The following is a 27,886-nucleotide window of genomic DNA, read 5'->3' as shown; positions in this document are numbered from 1 at the left end:
TGTACCAAAATTAATTCAAAATGGATCAAACCTAAATATAAGACCCGAAACAATAAAGTACGTAGAAGAAGACACAGGTACTAAACCCATGGACCTTAGCCATAAAGAACATTTTATGAATTTGACTCCAAAGGCAAGGGAAGTGAAGGCAAAGACAAATGTATGGGACCACATCAGACTAAGAAGCTTTTGCACAGTAAAAGAAACTGACAACAAAACAAACAGCCAACTAAATGGGAGATGATATTTTCAAACAACAGCACAGATAAAGGCCTAATACTGTATCCAAAATATACAAAGAACTCACAAAACTCAACAACAAACAAGTAAACAATCTGATAAAAAAATGGGAAGAGGAAATGAACAGACACTTCTCCCAGGAAGAAATACAAATTGCCAATAGATATATGAAAAGATACTCATCTTCACTAGCTATTAGAGAAATGCAAATCAAAACTACAATTAGATACCACTTTCACAACTGTTAGATTAGCTATTATCAACAAAACAGCTAATGACAAGTGTTGGAGGAGCTGTGGAGAAAAAGGAAACCTCATTCACTGTTGGTGAGAATGTAAAGTAGTACAACTATTATAGAAGAAATTATGGTGGTTCCTCAAAAAATTAAGAATAGAGCTACCATATGACCAAACAATTCCTCTACTGGGTATATACCCCCAAAACTCAAAAACATTGTTAACATAAAGACACATTCAGACCCATGTTCATTGCAGCATTGTTCACAGTGGCCAAGACATGGAAACAACCAAAAGCCTTTCAATAGATGACTGGATAAAGAAGATGTGGCACATATACACTATGGAATACTACTCAGCCATAAGAAATAATGACATAGGATCATTTACGACAGGGGTAGTCAACCTTTTTATACTTACCGCCCACTTTTGTATCTCTGTTAGTAGTAAAATTTTCTAACTGCTCATCGGTTCCACAGTAATGGTGATTTATAAAGTAGGAAAGTAAATTTACTTTATAAAATTTATAAGCAGAGTTACAACAAGTTAAAGCATATAATAATAATTACTTACCAAGTACTTTATGTCGGATTTTTGCTAAATTTGGCAGAATAAATCTTTATAAAACAACTTATTATAGTTAAATCTATGTTTTTATTTATACTTTGGTTGCTCTGCTACTGCCCACCATGAAAGCTGGAACGCCCACTAGTGGACAGTAGGGACCAGGTTGACTACCACTGGTTTACAACAATATGGATGGACCTTGATGACATTATACTGAGTGAAATAAGTAAATTAGAAAAAACTAAGAACTGTATGATTCCATACATAGGTGGGACACAAAATTGAGACTCATGGACATGGACAACAGTGTGGTGGTTACCAGGGTGAGGGGAAGGGAGGAGTGGGAGAGGGTGACAGGATGGGAAGATGGAGAAGGGATGGGAAGAGAGGAGGGGCATAACAGAAAACAAATAAGAGGTGATGGAGGACAATTTGATTTTGGGTGATGGGTATATAACATAATTAAATGTCAAAATGATCTGGAGATGTTTTCTCTGTATCTATGTACTATAAGTGATCAATGTCACCTTGTTAAATATAATTATCTAAATAAAAATTTTAAAAAAGAATATAAGATTATAGTTTAAGTCAAAAATATAATTAAGATAAGAAAATTTGTTTTTAAAATTTCTTAGGTGTTTTTACACAAATGCTACTAGTTTTCCCAGAGCCAGTTTTAGTGCTGGAAGAGCACGACCTATTTATATTTTCTCTTCTTGCTTTTTAGCTTATCATCCAGATCCTGGCATTGTGATGCGGCAGGGTAGCCTATATTATTCAGGGATCATAACCTGCTGAGATTGTAGGACATGACTCTGGGCCCAAAACCATTATGGTCCATTATCTTTTACTTCTTTTCAAGGTTAATACTAGCATAGATTAAAGTGGTGCAGAGAACAATTTAAGTAATTAGTGAATCAGACTCCCTTTGGTACTTAAGCATCACCTCAGTATAGCATATTTTTAAGCAAGGTGATTAACTCTTTCAGTTCATTAAGATATCGTTTGATCAATCCAATAAAAAAATGGGAAGAGGATATGAATAGACACTTCTCCCAGGAAGAAATACAAATGGCCAACAGATATATGAAAAGATGCTCATCTTCTTTAGCTATTAGAGAAATGCAAATCAAAACGGCAATGAGATACCACCTCACACCTGTTCGATTAGCTGTTATTAGCAAGTCAGGTAATAGCAAATGTTGGAGAGGCTGTGGAGAAAAAGGAACCCTCATACACTGTTGGTGGGAATGTAAAGTAGTACAACCATTATGGAAGAAAGTATGGTGGTTCCTCAAAAAACTGAAAATAGAACTACCTTATGACCCAGCAATCCCTCTACTGGGTATATATCCCCAAAACTCAGAAACATTGATACGTAAAGACACATGCAGCCCCATGTTTATTGCAGCATTGTTCACAGTGGCCAGGACATGGAAACAACCAAAAAGCCCATCAATAGATGACTGGATAAAGAAGATGTGGCACATATACACTATGGAATACTACTCAGCCATAAGAAATGATGACATCGGAACATTTACAGCAAAATGGTGGGATCTTGATAACATGATACGAAGCGAAATAAGTAAATCAGAAAAAAACAGGAACTGTATTATTCCATACGTAGGTGGGACATAATAGTGAAACTAAGAGACATTGATGAGAATGTGGTGGTTACGGGGGGGAGGGGGGAATGGGAGAGGGATAGGGGGTGGGAGGGGCACAAAGAAAACAAGATAGAAGGTGACAGAGGACAATCTGACTTTGGGTGGTGGGTATGCAACATAATTGAACGACAAGATAACCTGGACTTGTTATATTTGAATATATGTATCCTGATTTATTGATGTCACCCCATTAAAAAATAAAATTATAAAAAAAAAAAAAAAAAAAAAAGATATCGTTTGATATAATTATAACTCAGAGGAATTTGCTGTGTGTTTTTGTGTGACTGATAAGCAGATGAGTTTTTTTTTACTATTTGCTTTTTCTTATATAACTCTTTCAAATAAAGATCTTATCTCTGAAAAACTGTGAAGCCAGTGACTTACAGGTTTGTGTAGTGATCAAGCCTGGAAAGACAATGTTTTAGTAGGAATTAAATGTCATAACTCTGTGCATGGTTTATTATATTATTCATTTTGATTCTGATTAAAATATTGAACTGAGGATACACATCACAGCTTATAGATGAAACTAACTTACGATGGTATAACTTTAATGTTGTAATAACCTCACTTACAACTCCCAATATGAAGTATATAATATAGATTTTTTTATATATATATAATATAGATTTTATATACACTTTTCAGTCTTAGTAAGATTTCAGTGTAAAATCACGTATGTTGAAAATGTATCCTTTCTTGTATTTCAAATTGTTCCAGGAGTATTATAATTTCTGATCTTCAAAGAACTAAGATAAAGATTAATTATTCTATACTGTCATTCATTTTCATAATTGGAAGGGTCTTGGAGGTAATTATAGTGAACATTACATTACAGATGATTTCCAAACACACATCCTACCTTTTTCCATTTTAAACAGCAAAGCGATAGAATAAAGTTTGGCAAATTATACTCTATGTAAATATGGCTCACTGCCTGAATTTGTCAGGCTTATGAGCCAAGAATGGTTATTATATTTTACAGCATTTAAAAATTGTAGCTAGAAGATTAATATTTTGTGATATAAAAATTATATGAAATTCAAATTTCCTTGTCTGTAACAAAGTTTTATTGAAACAAACATGCTTATGTGTGTACATGTTGTCTTTGACTACTTTTGTGCAATAAAGGCAGAGCTGAGTAACTCAATTATTATAAAGATTTTATGACCCATACCCCCAAAATATTTATTTCTTAGCCTACTATGGAAAAAGTTTGCCTCTGGTTTAGAGAGCTGACTCTAGAGCAGGGGTCCCCAAACTTTTTACACAGGGGGCCAGTTCACTGTCCCTCAGACCATTGGAGGGCCAGACTATAAAAAAAACTATGAACAAATCCTTATGCACACTGCAAATATCTTATTTTAAAGTAAGAAAACAAAATGGGAACAAATACAATATTTAAAATAAAGAACAAGTAAATTTAAATCAACAAGCTGACCAGTATTTCAATGGGAACTAGGCTCCTGTCACCGACCACCAATGAAAAAGGTGCCCCTTCTGGAAGTGCAGCGGGGGCGGGATGAATGGCTTCAGGGGGCCGCATGTGGCCCGCGGGCCAGGCCGTAGTTTGGGGACCCCTGCTCTAGAGTGCAAGGCAGTTATTGATTAGTTTAAGCCAACCGTGAAAGGCCCATCACTTCTACAGTGATTGGCTCAGCATAGGCAGGGCTGTGTCAATTGACATAAGAGAATTTTTTCTGGGCAGGGGAAAAAATAACTTATCTTCTTGAGAGGAACTCACAAAAAGGCAAGAAATCTGTGGATACAATATAGATATTTGTATCTAATTCCTTGTTGTTTCTGGGAGTTACCTTCTGACAATAAGGAAAATCAGCCTGAGGTTAAAGCTCACACCTAGAGAAGGGAAATACTGACAAAATCACAGAGAAATGGAATTAAATCAAGCCTAACTTTAATCTTTCTGTTTTGTAAGTCAATGAAATTCATTGTTTTAGTTTGATTTGGGGTTTCTGTTACTGAAAAACCCAACCTTGCTTCCCTCGATATAATATTATAAAATACAGCTGGATGTATTAAAACCATAACCTGCTTGATGGAAATTGCAAAGAAAGTCTTGTGCTGGGAATATTTATTGAGGGTCTCAACATTCCAATCAGTGAGTGCATTATGTGCCTTATGTCCTTAGTCCTGGCAACAGCATATGAGATAGATATTATCCCCATCTTACAAATAAGTACATCGAGATTACTCAGTTTTACAAGGTCACTGTGGTACAGTGACCCAAGTCTGTTTCCCTGCCCATTTCCCTTTCACGTTGAAGGAAAACATTTCTTAGAAGGGAGAATTCTGCTAATTTTCAAATCTCTAGTGTATTCAGTGGGGCAGTGAAAGGTAATTCATTGTGCTCTGCTTACTTCACATAAGGAGTTAGTGTCTCAAAGAAATCAAATAGAGTTAATATTTGATAATCCATAAGCAGATTAATTACACTGAAGTTTATTGAGATGATCTTTGTATTACCAAGACACTTAAAATGCCTTTATTTATTTACTTATTTTACAGGCATTTCTGACATTTCATATGGTAAATATTAATCTGCTTAATCTTATTCAATCTCACCTTTTATATTTTGTTTCATGGATATAGAGGATCTTTTGAATATAAACACATTTTTAAGGAAGGTTCAAGAAAACTGACTTTATATCAATGTAGAAGAGTTGTTTACTCTTTAAATTCAACTAACTAGATAGTTGCCTAAGCCTTCTTGTATGAGATTTTTAGAGATAGACTTTTGTTCACTTAAAGAAGGAACTTGTTCTCTACTAAAAAAAAGGAGAAAAACCATATTAAAATACACACACATTTTTCTCAATACAACTATGTCTATTTGAAATATAACTATAAGAACATTACATATTTAAAATTGAATGGTTTAAAATACCAATTTTTCCAAGACTTTCTTGTGCAAAATTTCTACCAAGACAAACCTCTAAAAGATTTTTAAACACTTTATTCTTATTTTAAGATGACTAATAATATCTAGTGTATGGATATTTGGACTTAGTAGTTGGCACCCTACAGGAAAAGCTGTGCTAATCTTCCTGCCTTCCCTCTTCAGATATGGTCCTTGACCAACAGGTGAGCTCAGGTCAGCTCAACGAGGATGTGCGCCACAGGGTCCATGAGGCATTGATGAAACAGCATCACCACCAGAATCAGAAAAAACTCACAAATAGAATTCCCATTGTCCGTTCCTTTGCGGATATTGGCAAGAAACAATCAGAACCAAATTCCATGGATAAAAATGGTAAATGTTTCTTTTTTGTACTCTTATATTTATTATAGGTGTCTGAAATTTCAAATGCTTCTAACTCCTTTAAAATATATTTTATTTGAAAATAACTCATTGAAACTCAGATTGTTGTTGTAATGTTGTTTCTTTATATATTATACATAGAGAGTTTTATTATCAAGCATCAGATTACAGAAATTTTAACAAGAATTTAGGTTTCCTGAAAGGCTCATGAAAGAATACAAGGGAAAATTTCATCTAATAAAAGGTTATAGATTTATCAAACATAAACTGTGTATCAGTTGCATCCCAAACAAGGTCCTAGTCTTCATGTCATAATTTGAGAATGGAATGCAATGCTTTGACTTATGGTCTTTTAAAACAAATATGATAATTTTTTAGTGTTTGTGGAAAAAAAGATGCTGGTTTCATGTTGCTTGTAGTCAACAAATTTCATTAGAGAATACGATGGCAAAGACCAGCTGGTGCATTGCATGTGGCTCTACATATATTAAGGCTGATTTCCAGTTCATGGGCTCATTGCTGTTGGCAGTGCTGCATCTTCAATGTCCATAGAGCTACCGCCCTCACTGGCTTCACACACTAACACAGAACACACCAACCAGTGTTTTCTAGCAGTCATGACTTACTCCTTATGATTTGAATTTCAGACTGTTTTATCCTTCCCATGTACTTTGTTCCTCCGTGCATCCATTTGGCCTTTCATCATTTACATTAAGGAAGTCAATTAAGAATGTCTTGTTAATTGTCTATTCTTTCCATTAGTCTTGTGAAGGAAAATGAAGTTACCATAAGGATAATATGAATTCATTAAACTTCCATTGGCTATAAATGTTTCTAGATTTAAAAGATAAATATTAATGAAAATTTCAAATGCTTTACTAGAAAGGCTCTGATTTCCACAAATGGACTAATGTATGTCAGCTTATGTACTTTCACTCTATTTTCAAGCTTCAGAGATGCCTTCAATGCAAATGCATGCAAATGAATTTTCCTCATACTTTGCTTTATAAAGAAATTTTTTATCCTTTCATACTACTAAATCAAATGTACTGTACAAATAAGTAGACTAAATGATTTAATACATCAATGAAAATGGCACTAATAGCTCAGAACATAGAATCAGTTCCTAATGGCAAAATAGTTTTGAAATACTCATTAGATTTTTTTAGACCTTTCAATGACTGAATGTCATTGTTATATAGAAGAGACTGTAGTAGTACATGTATTAATTTCAATAAAAGTGTTATGAGCACTTTATGGTTTATACCAATTTGTATATGTAAATTCTACTGAACATCTTTAAATTTATAACTTGTTTCAGATCACCTCATATATTTAAAATATATTCATACTCTAAATCATAATTTGCTTTGAAATATGATATACATAAAAATGACAAAATGAAGCTCTTATAATTTGAGACAATATAAATGTAGTACTTTTATTATACTTGAGATATTAGTATTTATTTGGCCTGATGATATTAAGAAAACAGACTTGGATGATTTACTAATTTTGACTATGATTCCAAAGTCCTCATTAGAATATTTCCCATGATTTAACTCTCGGTGAATGCAAACACATTAAAAAAATAACAAATGTCTGTCTTTATTTTATTACTTTTACTGGAAAGCAGACAATATAACATATATCTATAAGAAGAATATGCATTTATTTAAAGACATAAGGATCTTGGGCTAAGAACTAGCAATAGTTTATATCTCAAATTTTACAGGGGATCATGTTTGGTATAAAATAATTTTATTGCATTAAGTTCTGGGAAGAAAGAGGGTGCTGAATTTACTAGATGAATCTTGATTGTAATATGTACACCTGGACACACTACTTGTTACTGCTTTTAACTTCTGTTAAACACAGGAAGGTATGATAGAATTGTAGCCTTGAAACACAAGTCCACATACAGCTCCATATAAATATAAAGTTTTCTGAGAGCCTGATTTTTGTCTTGCTCAGACAACTGCTTAGTTTTTCTGAAAACTAGAAAATGAGTAATTCTGAAGTGATTCTGTTACCATCTGTACAATCAGCCTTTATCTGAACATATACAGATCCCTTTGAGGCATACGTTAGGGTAATAAAAACTTGGAAACATTTCTAATAAGATTCATACATCCAATTAAGTATTGTTGTATATACTATGCTGTCAGAAGTAGTTTTGTAAGCCTAGGCTTATAACACCTCCTATGACTCTGTTTTGCTTCCTCACACACTTTGCATAATTATGTGTATTGAGAATTCTGAAAATATGTATAGACCTCACCAATTTAGAAATAAATCTATCCAGAAGTTAAAAAAGCATGAAAGACCGTTATTACTAAGGTTCTCAATCTGCTTATGAACTCTAAAAACTGACAAACTCTAGACAAACAAACATATCGAAATTCATAGCCATGAACATAGATTTGAGATTTTGTTTCAAAATATGCAGATTTAATATTTTTTGTGCAGTAGTACAGAGAGATGCAAAAGGATTTCAAAATGTACAAAAGGGAATAACTATTCTTCTTATTATAAAAATATCTCTTCAGTAGAATATTTCATGTAAAAAATGGACTTTTCATTTAAGATTATAGACTAAGGATTAGAGTAAGGGTTTTCTAGAACCGTGAAAACAGAAAAAATTTTTCTTCCTAAGCATAGGATACAAATAAGTCCTCTCTGCTTTAATATACTTTTTTTTTTAGAAACAAAACATTTAAAATTCCCTCAAAAAATTTGTTAATGCTATATAAAGAAATTTAAAAGGATGATATAGAATAAGAATGCTAATTCCTTTTTTTTTTTTTTTTTTTTTTTTGCATTTTTCTGAAGCTGGAAACAGGGAGAGACAGTCAGACAGACTCCCGCATGCGCCCGACTGGGATCCACCCGGCACACCCACCATGGGGCGACGCTCTGCCCATCCTGGGGCATCGCCATGTTGCGACCAGAGCCACTCTAGCGCCTGGGGCAGAGGCCACAGAGCCATCCCCAGCGCCCGGGCCATCTTTGCTCCAATGGAGCCTTGACTGCGGGAGGGGAAGAGAGAGACAGAGAGGAAGGTGCGGTGGAGGGGTGGAGAAGCAAATGGGCGCTTCTCCTATGTACCCTGGCCGGGAATCGAACCCGGGTCCTCCGCATGCTAGGCCCCAACGCTCTACCGCTGAGCCAACCGGCCAGGGCTAAGAATGCTAATTTCTTGATTGACTTGTTCCTTTAACATGCTACCTTGGTAGTAATCTCAAGGGTTAACATTCAAATAAATTAATCTGAATTTCAAATACAAATCGTCCATAGTATAACTTTTATATATTTGTAAGATAGTGATTTCCTTGTTCCTCTGTTCCCCAAGTCTGAAATATTTTTTCATAAATTTTTTAGTGATTTTTGATAACTTACTAAAACTTATCTCCAAATACTACACTAGTTTCACTTTTTTGTGTAATTGTGTTCTGCACGTTCTCTGCAGTGCTAAGATGCAGGATGCTATGGGTTCACCATGCATTTTTAATGCCACCATGCTGTGTTTAACTTTCACTTTTCATTAAGCATCAAAACTGTGAGAATGAAATATCTGATTCTGATGTTTCAATAAAAAGTAACAGTTACATTTGACAAAACAGCAGCAAAAAATAATAGAAAAATAGTATCTTCTTTAACATCAGAACCCCAAAAAGGATATGAGTGGAAAAGACTCAAAGTAAATATATCAAGGCTATTCAAATAATTTCTTCAAACTAGATGGACTTTCTAAAAATAAAAATGAGACCTTTGTGTTAAATGATTTAGAAAACATATATTAGTATTTGTATTTACCACTTAGGTCATGCATTCAATTATGATTTGAGACATTTAGATTACAGATTTTTATAAAATATTATTACCCTAGTGATAAAGTTTATATTAAAAAATAACTTAGGACTATTAGTTTCCTTAGGTGTAGGATATCTTCATTCCACTGTGTCATTTGCTAATAATTCTAACTCTAATTCTTTTCCTTCAGATATTTTTTCTTCTTCCTATTCTGAATATTTTCAGTAGTATCTTTTAAGATCTCAAAAGGAGTTACAGAGCAGAAGGCCTCTGATTTACTTTCAGAAATGTCGGTTACTGGAGAACATTTACAAAAGTGTCGGCTCTTCAGGCTGCGTAGATTCCAGCCCTTAAAATAATATACGCATATGTATTGTGAATGGTTTTTATTTATCGTGTTGAAAAATCAGTTTTATTGCTTTGTAATCACTACTTTTACAAATATTGGACTTTTAATTTTCAGAAGCACAATGTTTTTAATGTATTTAGATCTTTATGTGCTTTCTTATTTTTTAAATGCTGTGGTCTCCTAAGTAAAATACCAAGAGTTTAAAAATTATCTTTCATAATGTTCTACCTTTGAAAAAAAAGCTAGAATAAGAATTCTTAGAATTACTTGAAGGAAAACATAGTGAAAATTTTATTTAAATGACAGAATTGAACATTGCACAATAGAAGTATTTTCCATTGTTCCAAAAAATCAAGATTACACTGTTGACACAATTGAAGGATCTGTTCACAGGCTGTATTTATTGTTGCTGCTGAGTTTTGGAATGTCAAGACTAAATTTTAACAGCGAAAATTTTCTAATATGATGTGTTTAAACTTGTTATTTCTTATTACATTATAAATTATTAATTATTTTCAGGCATAATGATTTTTTCTAGGTTTAATTATGTGCATACACTTTATGTTTTTGAAGTGTAACTCACTGATCAACATTTTCTAAGTAGCTTTTCTTTCATGTTTTCTATTCCCATAAATTAATGTATTGTTACACATGTATGTAACTTTGTCATTCATCTTTATATTTCTTTATTTTGCTCTGTCTTGTGTCTGTCTCTAACAGGCTCATCTCATCTCTGTACCTCCCTCATCTCCTACCCTTTGGGTACTCTAAATGCGTTGAAGGTTTCTGAGGTAGTGTAAACCAGTTTGGTCTTTAGGTTAATAGTAATGTACCTCCATGTCTTCATCACAGTTTCCTTCTATTGCACATGATTTTCAGTACATTAAACAGTAGCAATTGTTATACTTCACTGATATATTATTCTTCTATTGATTTGAATTTGGTCAAATAGATATTTAAATGGTCTGTTTTACAATACTTATGTACATAATTTATTTAAAGAAGAAGAAAACTATAACTAAGGACTTAAATGAGTGAATGCAATACTTAAAGATTTTTGACAACATATTTTGTTGTGTTTCAATAATATGTTTTAATGATATTGATGTTAATTAAAGTAAAATTAGTACTTTTAAAATAATCTCACTTTATTTCCCTACCACTTCATAAAAGAAATGTCTGACAGTTTCACAATGGACCCAGTGAAAAATTTATTGAGTAACGAGCAGAAAGTCAGAGCTTCAATTTTTAAGTTAGTAGTCACCTGAGTTGTTCTCAGTTCTCTCCTGTGCTTACCCCACATTTTTATGATTTGCCTTGGAAAAATTCATGTCTATAATAACTTTTTATCTGACTGATATATGATCCTTATCTGGAGGGCCTGAAAAACAAACAAATTCATGATTTAAAGGAGAATTTATTCAAGCAGATGCTAATATAAATACTACACAGTATGCACTTTAACTGATAAGATGTATAGCATATTATAATCTATAACTTTTTTTATTATTCATTGAGAGGAGGGGAGGCAGAGAGACAGACTCCTGCATGCACCTTGACCAGGATCCCACCCCCAAGCCTACTTGGGGGCAATGCTCTGCCCATCTGGGGTGTTGTTCTGTTGCTCAGCAACCGAGATCTTCTTAGTGCCTGAGGCAGAGACCATGGAGCCATCCTCAGCGCCCATGGCTGGCTTGCTCCAACTGAGCCATGGCTACAGGAGGGGAAGAGAGAGAGAGAGAGAAGTGATAGAGGAAGGGGTGGAGAAGCAGATGGGCACTCCTCCTGTGTGCTGTGACTGAGAATTGAACCCGGGATGGCCCACATGCCAGGCCGGCACTCTACCACTGAGCCAACCAGCCAGGGCCAAAATTTATAACATTTTAAAAATGAGAAATTCTTTGAGTTTAAAAGTTTGGAAAAATAAACATATATGGTAAATATATAGGATGATGTTAGGTTTTTTCCAAATCTTTACACTTCAATAGTCATGAACTCTTTTTAATTCTTATTAATGGTGTCCATTTTTCATCAGTTTTTGAATAATTTACACTGAATGTATTAAGGTTACTGAATTAATAAGTGTCTTTTTAAATTGTTTTTGGATAGTCATCTTCATGCTTCATAACAGATGTGATTAAACATTGCATTGACCTTGACTTATAGGATATAGATATATATTTAATTGAATATATTGGGGTGACACTGGTTAACAAAATTATACAGATTTCAGGTGCAATTGTACTTCATATCTTCTGTTCACTGTACTGCATATTTACCCCCCCAAGTTAAGTCTCCATCTATCTTAATATGAGCAGTGATCAGTGTGTAAAGTGATGATCATGTAAAAAAGTAGGCAAACATGTATGTTCCAAGCATTGTGGCATAGTGACTAGACATATTATCATAAAAATTAGCATTCATAATGTTTCCACACATATATGTCAGTGCTGAATCCCAACTTCATACAGTTTTGTCCTAGGAGGGAAATATCCTTGTTATAATATCATTGTTATTCTTTTAGAAGCATATTCACTTCTGTTTGAAGGTAAAATTCTATACCTGAAAATTGTCATTTTATGAACTATTGTTTTAGACATCACTGGAAAAATAAGTGATGCTCTATTAAAACCTAAATTTACTGATTCTTCTTATGTAATAATATTTGAGTTCATCAGAGTCATTTTGAAATTCAAGCCCATCACCTTCTTTTGAAAGGCAGTGATAATTGAAATACACTAAAAAATTAGTGTTTGGACCAGGGGTAGTCAACCTTTTTATAGCTACCACCCACTTTTGTATCTTTTTTAGTAGTAAAATTTTCTAACCACCTACAGTAATGGTGATTTATAAAGTAGGGAAGTAACTTTACTTTATAAAATTTATAAAGCAAAGTTACAGCAAGTTAAAGCATATAATAATAATTACTTACCAAGTACTTTATGTCGGATTTTCATTAAGTTTGGCAAAATAAATCTTTATAAAACAACTTACTATAGTTAAATCTATCTTTTTATTTATACTTTGGTTGCTCCACTACCGCTCACCATGAAAGCTGGAATGCCCACTAGTGGGTGGTAGGGACCAGGTTGACTACCACTGGTTTAGACAGATAAAGGTTATAGTTCATAACATAATTATAAAAATTATTTTAATTTATAGAATTTTCGGTAGTTGAGTAGAATGTAATTCATGTGTGGATTTTAGTTTGATAAATAGATAGCAAATAAAATTTTAAGCTTTATTTAAAGGCTTGTATTTTTTTTCAAATAACTCAAACAAACTTCTCAGTTTAATTTTAAAATAAGATTACCTATGCATTTTTTTGTATCCTGCCAAGTTTTCAGATAGTTCCTTGAAGATATACACATTTAATGTGTATTATTTCATTTTAACTAATTAATGTATATGTTGAGAAATAACTTTTGGAGTACTCTTTAAACTTTGCAAGACTTTTGATGTGATGAAATATATTTAACTACTAATATTTTTTACTATTATTTAGCTATTACTGATAAAATATGAAATACTAAATTTGTGCTTTATATTCCTATTTCATAGCCTGATAGTTTTTATGCTTATCTCCTGGATTGGCATACATTTTGTATACATATCTAGAATCCAGAACTAGCAAAGAATTTGCTACCATCTACTAGGTATCCTGCTACTTAAATACCCTCTACTAGGTCATTATCCATATCACTTAAAATATTCATAGAATATAGTTTTCAAATCCTCTTCTGATTATCAGCTTTATGAGATTATTTTTTGTAAAATTTTTTATTATTTTATAACAAGAATATCATAGAGTAAGTCTCAAAATATATTAATACTTACAAGACAAAATACAAGTGTCAATGTTTTAAACATATCACATGAGCTAAAAGTAATTTGTGAAGTGTTCTGCTTTTAAAATATATATACGAAAATATAAGCTATTCAGTTTTTTTAATTTTAAATTATAACATATTTTTTATACAATTACATAAATTTCTTTAAAGCTGCTTACTTTGCTTTGGATTGACTCTCTTTTGTGTTTTTCTTTTCCTGGATTGAATTAAATAATTATTTATTCGTGTAGTTTTATACCAGATGAAATTAATTATTAGAATAAAGCAGATATATGTTTATTTAATTTTTTCATCCCTTGAATTTCACCACTCAATTTTACAGAACATTCAGTAAATTTAGGTTTAAATATATCTAATGTTACAACTCATGCAAATATGGAGAAATGATGTGAAACTGGTGATTGAAGACATCTGTTAGTAGCACAAATGCATTATGTAAAAGGTTTTGTAAAATTACAGTTATTATTTTGAGAATGATAAATTAAATGGCTGCTAATGAACAGTTCACGGTCATAGCTGCACATTGCAGTTAGAAATGGGAGAATGAAAATTGATGCTGCTTAAGTTGTATTTGTCTAAAGTTTCTGTATATGTATTAGAAGATGTATAATCAGAATTTTGGTACATGGTTTAGGTAAATTTGCTTTAAAAAGTCATTTAAAAAATCTCAGTCTCAATCAAGTATATTATTTTACTTTGTTTAGTGAAAGCAAAGAACTCTTTCAATTTTAGAAGAATCTTAAGCTCACTACTTTCTGGACACTATAATAGTTTTAAAACACAAAAAGTTGTATCTATTAATAAATGGCCCTTGTCTGAAAGGCTTAATAGTGCACAAAGCAAAATTTTAGTAATATTTGAAAGTAAATTATTAGTATTTTAAATCATACTTGGTAATTTCAAGGTAGTGAATAGTAAGTGGGATTTCAGGAGAGAATTAAAAAAAATATTTTATTTGTATATGCTCTAGTACTATAGAGATATTCAGATGAGTACAGACTGCAGTAACTGGAGATGAGACTAAAAGTGAACTTTGAATAAAGTTGGGATTTAGGTAGGTAGAGAGAACTAGGCAGACACAAGAGTGTGTATTCCTGATTTATAAGACTGATGAGAATAAGAAGAGTAGTTTGGAGTCAGTTATTATAAATATGGTCAAGACTTTAAAGTTGGGTTATTACAAAAGTAACAAATAAGGATGGGAGAGGTTAAGAAAGAAGAGAAATACATGTGAAATTATGCAAACCTCGTTAATATTTATCATTTAATTGCTAAACATGGGAATTTACAGATTAAATTGCAACTGAAAAAAATGTTTTATAATTAGTAATAATAGAATTTAATTACAGTTTGTCAGCCATTGTCAAATTCCCAGCTTTACTGCCCACTTAGCTAATATCATAACTTTCCTGATAATTAGGGAAAAATAAAATAATTAAGTTGCTGGTTAGTGTTAATGAAAAACTAATATAATTCAAGTCCATTTATCTTTTCTCTGCAAAACAGTATCATTATGCTTATGCAATAGAATAGTGACAAGCATAAAATCATGTTCACAGTGTTTGTACTGTATGAGGTAAAGGTACTTCTAACTGAACCTCTCATATATAGAAATCTCTAAAAGTCAATGTCAAAGAATTTTTTCTCATTAGTTTTTTTAGATACAATAGAAGCTATAAATATAAATAAATATGTTATATACTTTTTAGATAAATATATTTTTACTTTTTTATTTTATTTATTTATTTTTTTTATTTTTCTGAAGTTGGAAATGGGGAGGCAGTCAGACAGACTCCCGCATGCGCCCAACCAGGATCCACCCGGCATGCCCACCAGGGAGTGATGCTCTGGCCATCTGGGGCATTGCTCTGTCACAACCAGAGCCATTCTAGCACCTGAGGCAAAGGCCATGGAGCCATCCTCAGCGCCCGGGCCAACTTTGCTACAATGGAGCCTTGGCTGCGGGAGGGGAAGAGAGAGACAGAGAGGAAGGAGAGGGGGAGGGGTGAAGAAGCAGATGAGCGCTTCTCCTGTGTGCCCTGGCCAGGAATCGAATCCGGGACTACTGCACGCCAGGCCGACACCCTACCACTGAGCCAACCAGCCAGGGCCTTAGATAAATACCTTTTTAAAAAAACTATACATTTTAAATTCTTCAGTCTAAGCTTAAATCATAGTAGAGGTCTCTCTTGTTTTTCCAAAAATATACATCATTAGTTTTGGATGAAATTTAAAAATCAATGATGTTTCCAAACAATGATTATTTTAAAATATTTCTGTAGGTGATCTTTCTTCATTAGGAATAACTATTTCATTATAGAGTTTTAATCTGAAAATTGATTTAAATTTTCTTGACTGAATTCTCCCATTTCTATCTGTAACTGATAAGAATATTTTTATTGATAGATATCTATTTATATTGACTCTTCATGCTTACCTCATAAGCTCATTAAGAAACCCATATTAGTCTAGTTTAATCCATATTTCACTCAATATGTCTAGAATTATGTAAGTAATTGTTTGTATTCTATAATAACAATCTCTTTTAGCAGGTCAGGTTGTTTCTCCACAGTCAGCTCCAGCCTGTGTTGAAATTAAAAATGATGTGAGCAGAGAAAATAGCACTGTTGACTTTAGTAAGGTAAGCTTTTCACCCTCTCATTTAAGTAAGTTGCTGAATTATTACTAGAAATTACTACACATTTTAAGAGGTGTTAACACAATTTTTTGCATGCACATTTTTTGTTACTTAGCCAAAGCTGGATATTGTTATAGATAGTGTAAGCATTTATTTTCATATGTAACATTTTAATTATTCACAAAACCTCATGCGTAAGTTTTCTGCTTCATCTTTAGGTTTGAGCCACTTGGTATAATGTATCTCTCCCAGGAAAAATAATAAATGAACTTCTCAGAGAATTTAACCAAAATTTATTGTTTAAAATTTTGCTATTTTTTTCAAAATTATTTTTTCTTCTATTTATGGCAAAGCAAATCATATAAAGTATCATTGTTGTAATTTAGAGGAAGGGATCAGTTAAAGAAAACACTAGAACCAACAAAGATTCCTATAAAAACATAATAAAGACAGACTGTTGAGGGATACATCTAATTGGAGCTAATTCAAATGAAATCATTTACTTAAATTATTCCAGGAAAATGATGAGTCTGTGAAAATAATGCAATTTTGGTTAGCAAATTCCTGACATTGTTTATGTGCTATTGTATAGACTAAGGAGAACTAACACTTAAACAGGAGAGGAGTTTCAATACTGACCAAAATTAAGGTCAACAGTTCTCTTTATCTGAGTGGCTGAAACAGTAGTAACTCAGAGTGGTTTTTGTTTTTGTTTTCATAAAGCCGTTAACACTGGCAATGGTTTTGATAGGGGGAAGAGGTGGGAATGGGAAGCAGCGGTAGAGGAAGTTGACTGCCACAAGCTACTGAGAAGACTAACAGCAATCAGCTCCTCCTTGCTGTTTCAGAATCCCTCTACCAATGCCTACGTGGTCTAGTCTAGGTCTAGTCATGTGCATGCTCTCTCTCTAGTCCTGTGCCTGGCAAAGTCTCCATGGGAGCAGGTGTACCAGCTTAAGTCTGTTAATTATGCGTGCAGGGACTGGGAGGCCAACAAAAGGGGCATACTAGTCCATGTGGGATGAAACAAAGGCATGAAAAAGGACCTCCACACCAGCAAGAGAGAGAGGTGAGGGCATACTCCGGCTATGTTTCCACGATGGTTCAAACTCATTTCACTGCATAGAGGCATATCATTCAAACATTAAGCCAATTCAAATGTAATCCATTTGCTGTTTCAAAAAGTATCTTTTTAAAGCATTACATCTTCATTCATCTGCAAGTTGGAATAAAATTGATGCAAGCTGCCATACATTTAATTCTGAAATTCTTCATTTGAATAATATCTTAAAAGCAATGACATAAGAAATTGCTTATTTATTTATGAAGGCATTAACAGTACAATATAGCCATATTTAACATTCTCAAAAACAATGATAATAAATCACATCTTTTCAACTAAATTACTTTATAACATTTTTTCAAAGGATATAACCCTTTTACACTGAATTTTATATCTCCATACCATTTTGCTTTTAGTTGTCTGACCTATCTTTGTCAGCCTCAAAAAATGCTTTGTTATATTTGAAAGGAAATGAATTTTGTCAATTGGAGTCAGTGGTATTACCATCAGGTCCCATAAAAACAATTAGAACTACAGAAAAGTGAAAAATAGACTTTCTTTCCTTTATTCCTTTTCTTCCTATTGTATTTCTAATCACTTGTCCCTTTCATCTTTTAATAGGCAAGTTAAACTTCTAGAGCCCTCTACTTAGCGCCAACCATCTATATTCCTCAGTTTCTTGTCCATAGCATGGCACATTGGAAAGAACATGGCTTTCAAGAACAAGCATGAGACCTGGAGCCCTAACTCTAGCATTTATAAACTATCTGATCTTGAAGACGTTTTCTGAACTTCAGCTTTCTCATTTGTAAAACAAGAATAATAATGCTATTTATAATTATGTTGTAGAAATAAAATGAAATAATATGTAGAGAGTTTGACACAGAGTGCTGTGAATATAGCAGGCATTCAATTCAAGGTGGCTATTATTATAGCTATTAATATTAATGGAAATAGTGACAAAAATAAATACTAAACAAGAATCTAATATATTTGGTCTTCACTGGATCACTAGTGCTTTGCACAGTATTTGGGATGTATTGTTGAATAAATGATGTGAGATTTAAAATAATTTAAGCCTTTAGTTCTGTAGTGTTTTTGGACAACCAAGTAGCACTTCTTACTTTATAACCCAGAAGGGCAGAATAGCAGTGTTTGGAAAGAACAAATATGATCCATCCATTACTATTGAAATAAAATTTAGTACCACATTTTGCTGGTACATTAGATAAGGTTTTTTAGCCTAATGATTTCAGTTTGGTTGTAAATTTGTCATAGCTCAGTCAATCTCCAGGTTACTTCGCTCATTCAAATATGTCCAGCTTTATTATGTAGATTTCAAACCCCAGTAGAATTTTGAGACATTAAAGGTAAAATAAAGTGTTTACTCATTTCATGCGACTTGATCCTATATTCTATCTATATTCAATTTACATTTTTAAACCATTTCAAAGGATCAAACTTCCTCATTTAAGGAATGTTCTTGAATATAATCTAAGTTGTCTGGTTGTTGCTTCCTATAGTGTTTTTTTTTTAGTGTATGTGAGAGAGTGATAGAGGCATAGAGAGGGACAGACAGGGACAGACAGGAAGGGAGAGAGATGAGAAGCATCAACTCCTAGTTGCGGCACCTTAGTTGTTCATTGATTGCTTTCTCATACGTGCCTTGATGGGGGGGAGGGGCTGCAGCTGAGCCAGTGACCTTGGGCTCAAGCAAGAGATCTTGAGCTTCAAGCCAACAATCTTTGGGCTCAAGCCAGTGACCATGGGATCATGTTAATGATCCCACGTTCAAGCCAGTGACACTGCTCTACTGGGTGAGTCCTCACTCAAACCAGCAAACTCAGGGTTTCGAACCTGGTTCTTCTGCATTCCAGGTGGATGCTGTATCCTCTGTGTCATTGCTTGGTCAAGCTCATCCTATAATGTTTTTTTTTAAAGCAGATATGCCAAACACTCTATCTTTTCATTTCTTAAACTGACATGTAGAGGGTGGCTATTTCTGTATTTCCTGAATGTTGGCATTATTTCTTTTATTTCAAACAAATCAAAAAAACTTTCATATGGTTTTCTATGTAGAAGGAACTTTCCTCTGCATCTGTCTTTACTCTGTGGAACATAGTATAAGAAATTTGATTATTAGATCCTTGGAATCCAAGAAAACTTAGAAATCTCCTCATTTAGAAGGTGCAAAAGCTGAATCCTAGAGAGATTAAAGAGAGCTGCTCAGGATCACTGGCTGGTTACTATCACAACACCATCGTCCCAAAGAATTCCTATTAATTTTTCTTATCCTTTCTGTAATGAGTTTAAGACTTAAACTTTTCCCGTAAAATCCCATTTTTATTTCCTTCACATTTCAGTGTGTAGCTTGTTGAGACACTTCCATTTCCACCATGATCTCTGTCTAATCTTGTTCCCCAGAGATACTACAGTTTCTCACCCACAGCTTAAGCACCAAATGCCCAGAATGAAGCATCTTTCTCTTCCTAGCATAAAAGTCTAGAGAACCCAGAAACAGGGGTGTCAATCCAGATCCATAAGAGTACACCTTCATTTCTTCAAGGTGCTATTCAGAGGAACAGACAGTTCCAGGATTAGTTTTTGCTCATTCTAGTGTTTAGGCTACTTGAGGATTGATTGTTTTAGGAATGTATTCAACCTAGTTCCTTAATCAGAGGTTTTTTTTTTTTAGATATTTATAATTTTATTATAAGTTAAATTGTGGTTCTTAAATGTGACCATTTGTTGTATTAAAAGGTAGTTATATTGTCAAATAAATTTTTGAATGAATTATATATTAACATAAATACAAAAATATAGGGCTACCCCAGGAGTAATCTATATATAATTGCTGTATAATTAGATAATATACTATATTATGTAATCTATTTTCTCCCTAGTACATGGCTACTTCAATAATAATGTAGTGAGTACAATATAATGGCTACTCCAGATATGTGTTTTTTAAGCATAATTTATTATATTTGGAATCAAAAGATAAATTTGTTAATCCTAAAATAAAATTCTGTATATTTAATGCTTTTACTAAATTACCAATATCAATTAATATATTAGGTATTATGTAATGCAAAAATATAATCATATGCAAGAACCATATGATTATACCAATTTCCTTTAGTAAAATTAAATTATTTTAGCATACCATATACTTATTGATTGAGGTACAGACTTCAACAGTTAAGACTGTGGCATCTTTCAAGCAACAAATAAGTTTATAGAAAGTTTTTCATGTATAATCTTAGCCAAAAGTCTGAGAAGCAATATAGAAAGTTTTCCAGTTGGAATTTAAACTTCTCATTAAAATGATCACAGGTATTACCAATACGACCCATATTATTTATCAATTAGAGATTTTCTTAAAAAGCGATTTTTTTTAATTTTAAATTCTGTTCCAGAATATTAACATTGTATAATTGTTATTTCCAGTGGGTGGTGATAGGGGGAGAACTGAATTGTTTACCCTTTTAGGCTCTGAAAGACTTAGAAAAATTTATTATGTTTTTCTCACAAGGCTAATATACAGTTAGTCTTTTAGTCCTTTCTAGAGAATTTATGCTTTATTATAAAATTAGAAAGCATTAGTAATTGAAAGCATTTTCAATATATGCATATAACCTAGCTAGAAAAAGAAATACAAATATTTGTAATAATTCCCATGAAATTTAACCTTCTATTAAGGTAAATAAATGTTTTGTGTCTATAAATTAAGAGATTAGATTTTATAAAAGCAAAATATTTACCATACAATATCCCAATATATATGGCTTATGTGTTTTAAAAATTTGTAATTGAAAATATATTTATAGGTTCAAAACTTTGAAATTTTTAATATTTAACATAATTTTTATAGGCAGTTTGGCTTTGTTAAATAAGTTTTTTCTTTAAAATAGAACATTGGTTCTATTTGATATTTTTAGTGAAATACTGCAGATTACTTTTATATTTAATCCTTATGATTAAATGTATACTCCATATAACGGGTGTATCTTTTGTGACATTCTTGTTTTACAGAAAAATTAAGTAGTTATAAACCTTCTAACTAGTTGCACTGAGGTCTTGATTTCAGAAAGCAACATATTTAATATAGTCACTAAAGTCTAGTTATGGGCTTTCTAAGATACTTCTAAAAGTTTTAATGTTTTTTCTTTTAAACTATTTGGAGAACTATTCTTTTTTTTTTTTTTTTCATTTTTCTGAAGCTGGAAACGGGGAGGCAGTCAGACTCCCTCATGCACCCGACACTCTTCTCTCTTTCTCTCTCTCTCTCTCTTTCTCTCCTATTCTCATTTTGATCTTTGGCCCCCATTTCATTAACACGAGAGCACAAAACCAATTACTAGAGCAGATAAAAATCTTATTCTCCCCACAAAGTGATTTCCATAAAAAGCAACTCAAACAAAACAAGAGGTAGGCCTTGTAAAATTGACTTTAAAATCGCGGCTTGGTTTGCATTGAGGCCTTGTGCATAAAAATTAATACTTACTCTGAGGAACAGTTTACATTCATTTTTCAGGCTTCACCCTTTGCGCTAAGCATTTCTTCCCGTTGATGATCACTTTTGCTTTGTGTGCATTCATTTCAATCAGACATCTCATGTCAGAAAGTCAACTATGGCTCTTCAGCCACCAAATGTTAATACTTTTCCTCTTGTTTTCTTTACTCTGCCATATCTAAATTATCTGATGAGAAATTAAAATAAAAAAATTACTGGCAAAATATATTATAGAATGTAAAGGATATAGAATAAAGATAAAGACTAAAGTCATATTATCATCTTAAGAAGGAACATGTTTATATTTCTTTTGAAATAGGCATATTTTGTGTATTAAATAAAAAATATTGTGCACAGAATATAGATAATGTAGCATAAAAATATTTAAATCTATTGGAAAATGCTAATTAAATTGTGATTAAGCCATATTTATTTAATTGAGTAATACTCTTTTCTTCCCCCAAATTTCAAGTTTGCTGATACTGAAGAAGTTTCTTTTAAAGATATTGAGTAAAGAAACTAGAGTGTTCAGCTAATTGATGACAAGTTGGAAAAATACACAAGTAGAGAAAAATAGTTATTTCTAAAGGGCAAAAGACATACTTACCTAGCTAAAAAATTATTTAAGCTCTATTTATACGAGCTGTATTTATGTAAAGTATATTAATTGATGGTTACCATATGTGAAGCACTGTGCAAGGATCTCATTTAGAAGATTTGCCAATTTTTATTGATCTTATTTTACTGTGTGATGCTTGCAGGTTGATCTGCATTTTATGAAGAAGATTCCTCCAGGCGCGGAAGCCTCAAACATCTTAGTTGGTGAACTGGAGTTTTTGGATCGAACTGTAGTTGCATTTGTTAGGTTGTCTCCAGCCGTGTTACTTCAGGGACTGGCTGAAGTCCCGATCCCAACCAGGTGAAAAGTAGAAGAGCAACTTCTCATCTTTCTTAAATCATTTTTTGTGTATATGCATGTGGAAAATAAAACAAGGAGTAAATATAAGTTACTTTGAGAGTATTTTTCTAGAAACAAATCCACAAAACTTTTATTCTTCTTGTTTATGGAGGAAGAGGAAAAGTTCTTTAAAAATTATTCTATTCTTTCCTCCTTCCTCTCAAAATTTTTATGTTTTCTTTTAGGCATGTTCCTCATCTCTGAATACCTGTGTCTATATCACCATATACATTCTTTCTTATAATTTTGGTAAAAAGTGATAAAGTGTTAGGTTTTTCTCAAAGATTGTATTTGATTATAGGCTAAAGAGGATGCTGTATATAAGTGTGGTCAAACTGAAAAAAGAACAAAGTTTTCAAGGCTTGGTTTATGCTTGAATGAGTAGGCCTTCAAAGTACATGTAAGTGCCATCATTAGTACAGTCCCTGCTGTGTCTGATGGTACTGTATGTTTCAAACCTATGTACAGTGTACCTCCCATGCATAGAGTCTGGAGAATCATTGATAGTAGCATCATGGGATTGTGGTTGAATCCAAATCAAAAGTATAAATCTAATTTGCTTAGCTGAACTTCTTTCTCATGGAACTATGCATAAATCTATCAACTTATGGATAGTATAAACTGAGCCATAATTATTTATAATTTATCTCTACTTTATATATATAAGACTGTTCATGGGAAAAAATGTACAGAAAAAAATAATTGACTTCAGCACATTAAGTTCCTAGCAATTCATCCAAGGACCTTGTTTTCTTCCCTTGTCCCTCCATTAAATGTGATTTCTATATAAAGATAGCCTTTCACTCTGATCCTATTTTTGTAGCAAAACATACCTCTCTGGGACCTCATTCTTCACATGACTAGTGCCCATTGTTTGATGCTCTGCTTCAGAAGCTGTTAGCATGCCTCCTCTTCCAACGTCAAATGCCTCAGCCAAGTTAAGATGATGTAATGTTCAGGTGCTGTGGCATCTGGGTTTGTGGAATGTTTCCTTTATGAACCTTTGGCCTTAACTCAAAACACAGCAGATTATATCACTCTCTGTGCTTTGAATATGGGTAAGATATCAGCAAAATATGGAAAAGGTTAGTCAGGAGAGGCCTCGTTTTGTAAAAGCTTAGTTAACTAAAATGGGATTCAGAGTACCTACTGAATCGAGTTCAAGGAAAGAACCTGGTTACCATTCAGGTTATAAAAAAGTTTATTCTTTTATAGAAAGTTTATTCTTTTGGAGGACTCCTAACACTTCTGATACATACCAACTTTTATTATAAAAAGGGAAAGATGAACTAAGTGCATTAAAGTGACATCTGACTGTATGAATAAGGCTAATTTTTCTAATCTCCATTCTGTAACTTATTCTGAGTTTCTGGGAATTTGGCATTTAGATATAAGATGTCAAACATTCTAATTATAGAGGTATTATTTTAGTAGTTTAAAATTTCTTTTTAGTCTTCTAAGCAGTGCATTCTTTATTATTATTATTATTATTAATTTTTAATTAGGAGAGGTGGAGAGGCAGTGAGACAGATGCCCACATGCACCCTGATGTAGACCCACCCTGCAAGCACCCCCTATTGGGCAATGCTCTGTCCATCTGGAGCTGCTGCTCCGTTGTTTGGCAACTGAGTTATTTTTAGCTCCTGAGGTGAGGCCATGGAGCTCTCCTCAACACTGGGGGCCAACTTTCTTGAACCATTCAAGCCATGCAGGCAGGAGTGGAAGAGAAAGAGAGAAGAGAGAATGGGAGAGGTGGAGAAGTAGATGGTCACTTCTCCTGTGTGCCCTGACCAGGAATGGAACCCAGGATTTCTGCACACTGGGCCAAGACTCTACCATTGAGCCAATCAGCCAGGGCCAGTGCATTCTTGTTTCACCATTTAAGACAGTGTCTGATGAACAGCTGAGTAAATGATGACTATTTATGACCATGATAGTTCCTGTATTTCTAGGGAAAGAAAAAAAAATCTCAGGAGTAGAGAAAAGTCATAATGGGGTTATGCAACCTCACTTTGAAAACTGTGAAAGTTTAGGTGACCTCATTTCATGCTGACATAGAAAAATATGTGTAGAGAACAATGGAGGAAAAATTAGGGGCATGGTAAAGTCACTGTGTAGGGAAAGATTAAAAAGGCTTGACTAGTTAGGAAAGGTGAAAAATAAAATGTTAGAAAATAGAATAAAGAAAGCCATTCAAGGTTTCTAATTATCTTTTCTTAAGAGGACAAAAGAGCACACCATGATTATAACAGCAACATATAGTAAAAATTTCATAAAATAATCTTTTGGGACTTTATAAATAGTCCATGGAATGGAATCTTAAAAAATAGCAACATGTACATAGGTTAGGAAATTTCTTAAAAGTATTATAGTTGATAAATCATCTGCCACCACAATAAACTCTTCCTGTTTTAAAGATACAGTGAACATTTCTGTGTAGTAGGAATTTACTAGGAGTCAGTTTCAACTGACACAAAAACTTAATGTCAGACCCTAGAGAACTAGGTCATATATGCTTCATGTAAAAATATGTAGAGTCCATAAAGTTTTTAAGTAAATGAAGTGTGGAACTATAGTACCTATTTTCTATACCTGTAAAAGTCATTACTCTTCATACTTAAGAGCATAAACCACTTAACAATTCAGTACTGTAGAGTTATATTGCAGAGTATAAGACATTAAAAAATGTCCACAATTTCCCTGCAGTGCTGACCTTTACAGAAACAGTACAGTTACCAGTTCTGAAGAGTCAGAGAGCACATACTGATTTCTTCAAAAATTTTTTGATGATGAGTTTGCCAGACTTTCAACCTATTTAGATGAAATATCACAGTGTAGCTGGTACTTTTATTGCTCAGCATTGGAATTAATAGATCATTAACTACCCCCCACCATTTTCTGCCTAACTGGGTTTTGATTCCTGATATTTTTTCTAGTTAATGTACATTTTCTATGCACCTACTGTGTTTTGATCATACATTCTTTCCTTGTGTATGCAACTGTATTACTTTTCTCCCCTCTACCTAGTTCTATAATTTGCTTATTAGTGAATTATTTTATTTTCATAATTCAGGAAGTTTCAACCAGATTTTACTGTTGTCACCTTACTCCTCTAAAAATTATACAATCCTTTAAACTCTCACTAACAAATGTGTAGGCTCTACCTGTAAGAAAGGGGGGAAACAGTGAGATCAAAATAATCATAAATTCCTATTGCTTAAGAATCTTAAGCATGAGTCAAGGATTAGAAAATGTTTCAAAATGATAATGAACTGTAAAAAAGTACAGAAGTATTTCATATAGAAATTCCCATCTTCAGTAATTTCTTTGAGATCAGTGATTCTGTACTACTAAAATAATTTTTATATTTCTACCATGAAACATTTATTTTATTTTCTTCTTAATTACAGATTTTTGTTCATTCTTCTGGGACCCCTGGGAAAGGGTCAACAGTACCATGAGATTGGCAGATCAATTGCAACTCTAATGACAGATGAGGTATTTATTCAAGTTCATTGGGAACATTTTTGCCCATTAGGTACACCTATCTTTTGGGGTTTCTGTATTCATGACAATTTACTGTGAATTAGATTTTTCTGTCTTGAATCCCCCTTGTTCTATGTTTTCACTATAAAGTTTTATAGTGAAAAATTTGTTTAAAAGGGGTAATAAATTCACATACATGAATATAAAGATTTAAAACTTTATTTTCTAAAAAAGGTTATTTAGTGACATTTAGAATATATTTATGAATATTTTCTACATTGTATGTGTTTTCAAAGCAAGCAGCATTATTGCTATCATTGCAAATTTTGTTTTGGGCAAAGAAATATTTAAAAAAAATTTTAACAACTTTGTTAAAGAAATAAAAGTCATATGGCATACAGTACAACCATTTGAAGAGTACAGGTCATTGGATTTTAGTATGTTCATAGTTTCATGCAAGCACAAGAAGTGGGCAAAATCATTTTAAGGCCTCAAGAAAAAACAATGGTAGTTTATCTGAATACTATAAATGACAGTAAAAACCATGTAACATCTATCAACTCCTTTTCCAATGGCCTGTATGAAGCTGTTCTTAATCTGGGAGTGTTTAATCATTAGAAGAACTATAAATGGATTTCAGGGGACCTGTGACCTCTCTGATACAGCACATACATTTTTCTATGTAAAAAGTTTGTATGTAGATTTTTTTGGACTAAAGAAAGCTTTCACCAGCTTCTGAAGGAGGTGTAGATCTCAAAAATGCATGACCATAAAGATAAAAACATAATCTGTATTATATAACTGATTTCTTCTATTCCCCAACACCTTATGGAAATTTATTTTTACTGTTTCATTGTTCTTATTGCTAAAGAAGAGCAGATGCAAAAGATCACAGAAAGGGCATAAATTCAAAATTGGGTATTAAATAACAAAAGGGATCATATATATTTAGAATCTCATCCAAATAATTTTTGATGTATTTACTGAATTTGTGGGTTTAGATACTTTAAAGTTTGTAAAAAGGCAAAATAATATTGTATATAACTTTTCATAGTCCTATGAAATATGAAAATTTGAACTTCTGTTTAGGGTTCGATAAAAATTATTCTATTATATCTGTTCAAACTATGTTTTATATCTATTTGTTGTTGATATTTACACACAGGAAGCCAAAAGCCAGAAAAAACACATTTTATTTTTATCAGCTTCAGAAAAACCA

General features: G+C 32.8%; 1 protein-coding gene across 6 annotated transcripts in view; it reads left to right on the top strand.

Moving 5' to 3' along the window:
* The window catches only part of SLC4A10 (solute carrier family 4 member 10), a 330,272-nt gene that overhangs the window by 199,224 nt on the left and 103,162 nt on the right, over window positions 1–27,886 (top strand). For 3 of the 6 annotated variants that reach the window (XM_066279000.1, XM_066278998.1, XM_066279001.1), the window contains exons 6-10: window positions 5,796–5,984; window positions 16,556–16,647; window positions 17,624–17,713; window positions 22,985–23,142; window positions 26,592–26,679. In XM_066279000.1, the coding sequence (XP_066135097.1) occupies window positions 5,796–5,984; window positions 16,556–16,647; window positions 17,624–17,713; window positions 22,985–23,142; window positions 26,592–26,679 (617 nt within the window). The remainder of the gene's footprint in view (window positions 1–5,795; window positions 5,985–16,555; window positions 16,648–17,623; window positions 17,714–22,984; window positions 23,143–26,591; window positions 26,680–27,886) is intronic. The other 3 variants (XM_066278999.1, XM_066279003.1, XM_066279002.1) reach the window with 3 other exon arrangements.

Source organism: Saccopteryx bilineata, chromosome 5 (assembly GCF_036850765.1).
Source record: "Saccopteryx bilineata isolate mSacBil1 chromosome 5, mSacBil1_pri_phased_curated, whole genome shotgun sequence".
NCBI classification, from domain to species: domain Eukaryota; kingdom Metazoa; phylum Chordata; class Mammalia; order Chiroptera; family Emballonuridae; genus Saccopteryx; species Saccopteryx bilineata.
This window is presented reverse-complemented; position numbering and strand designations above follow the sequence as displayed.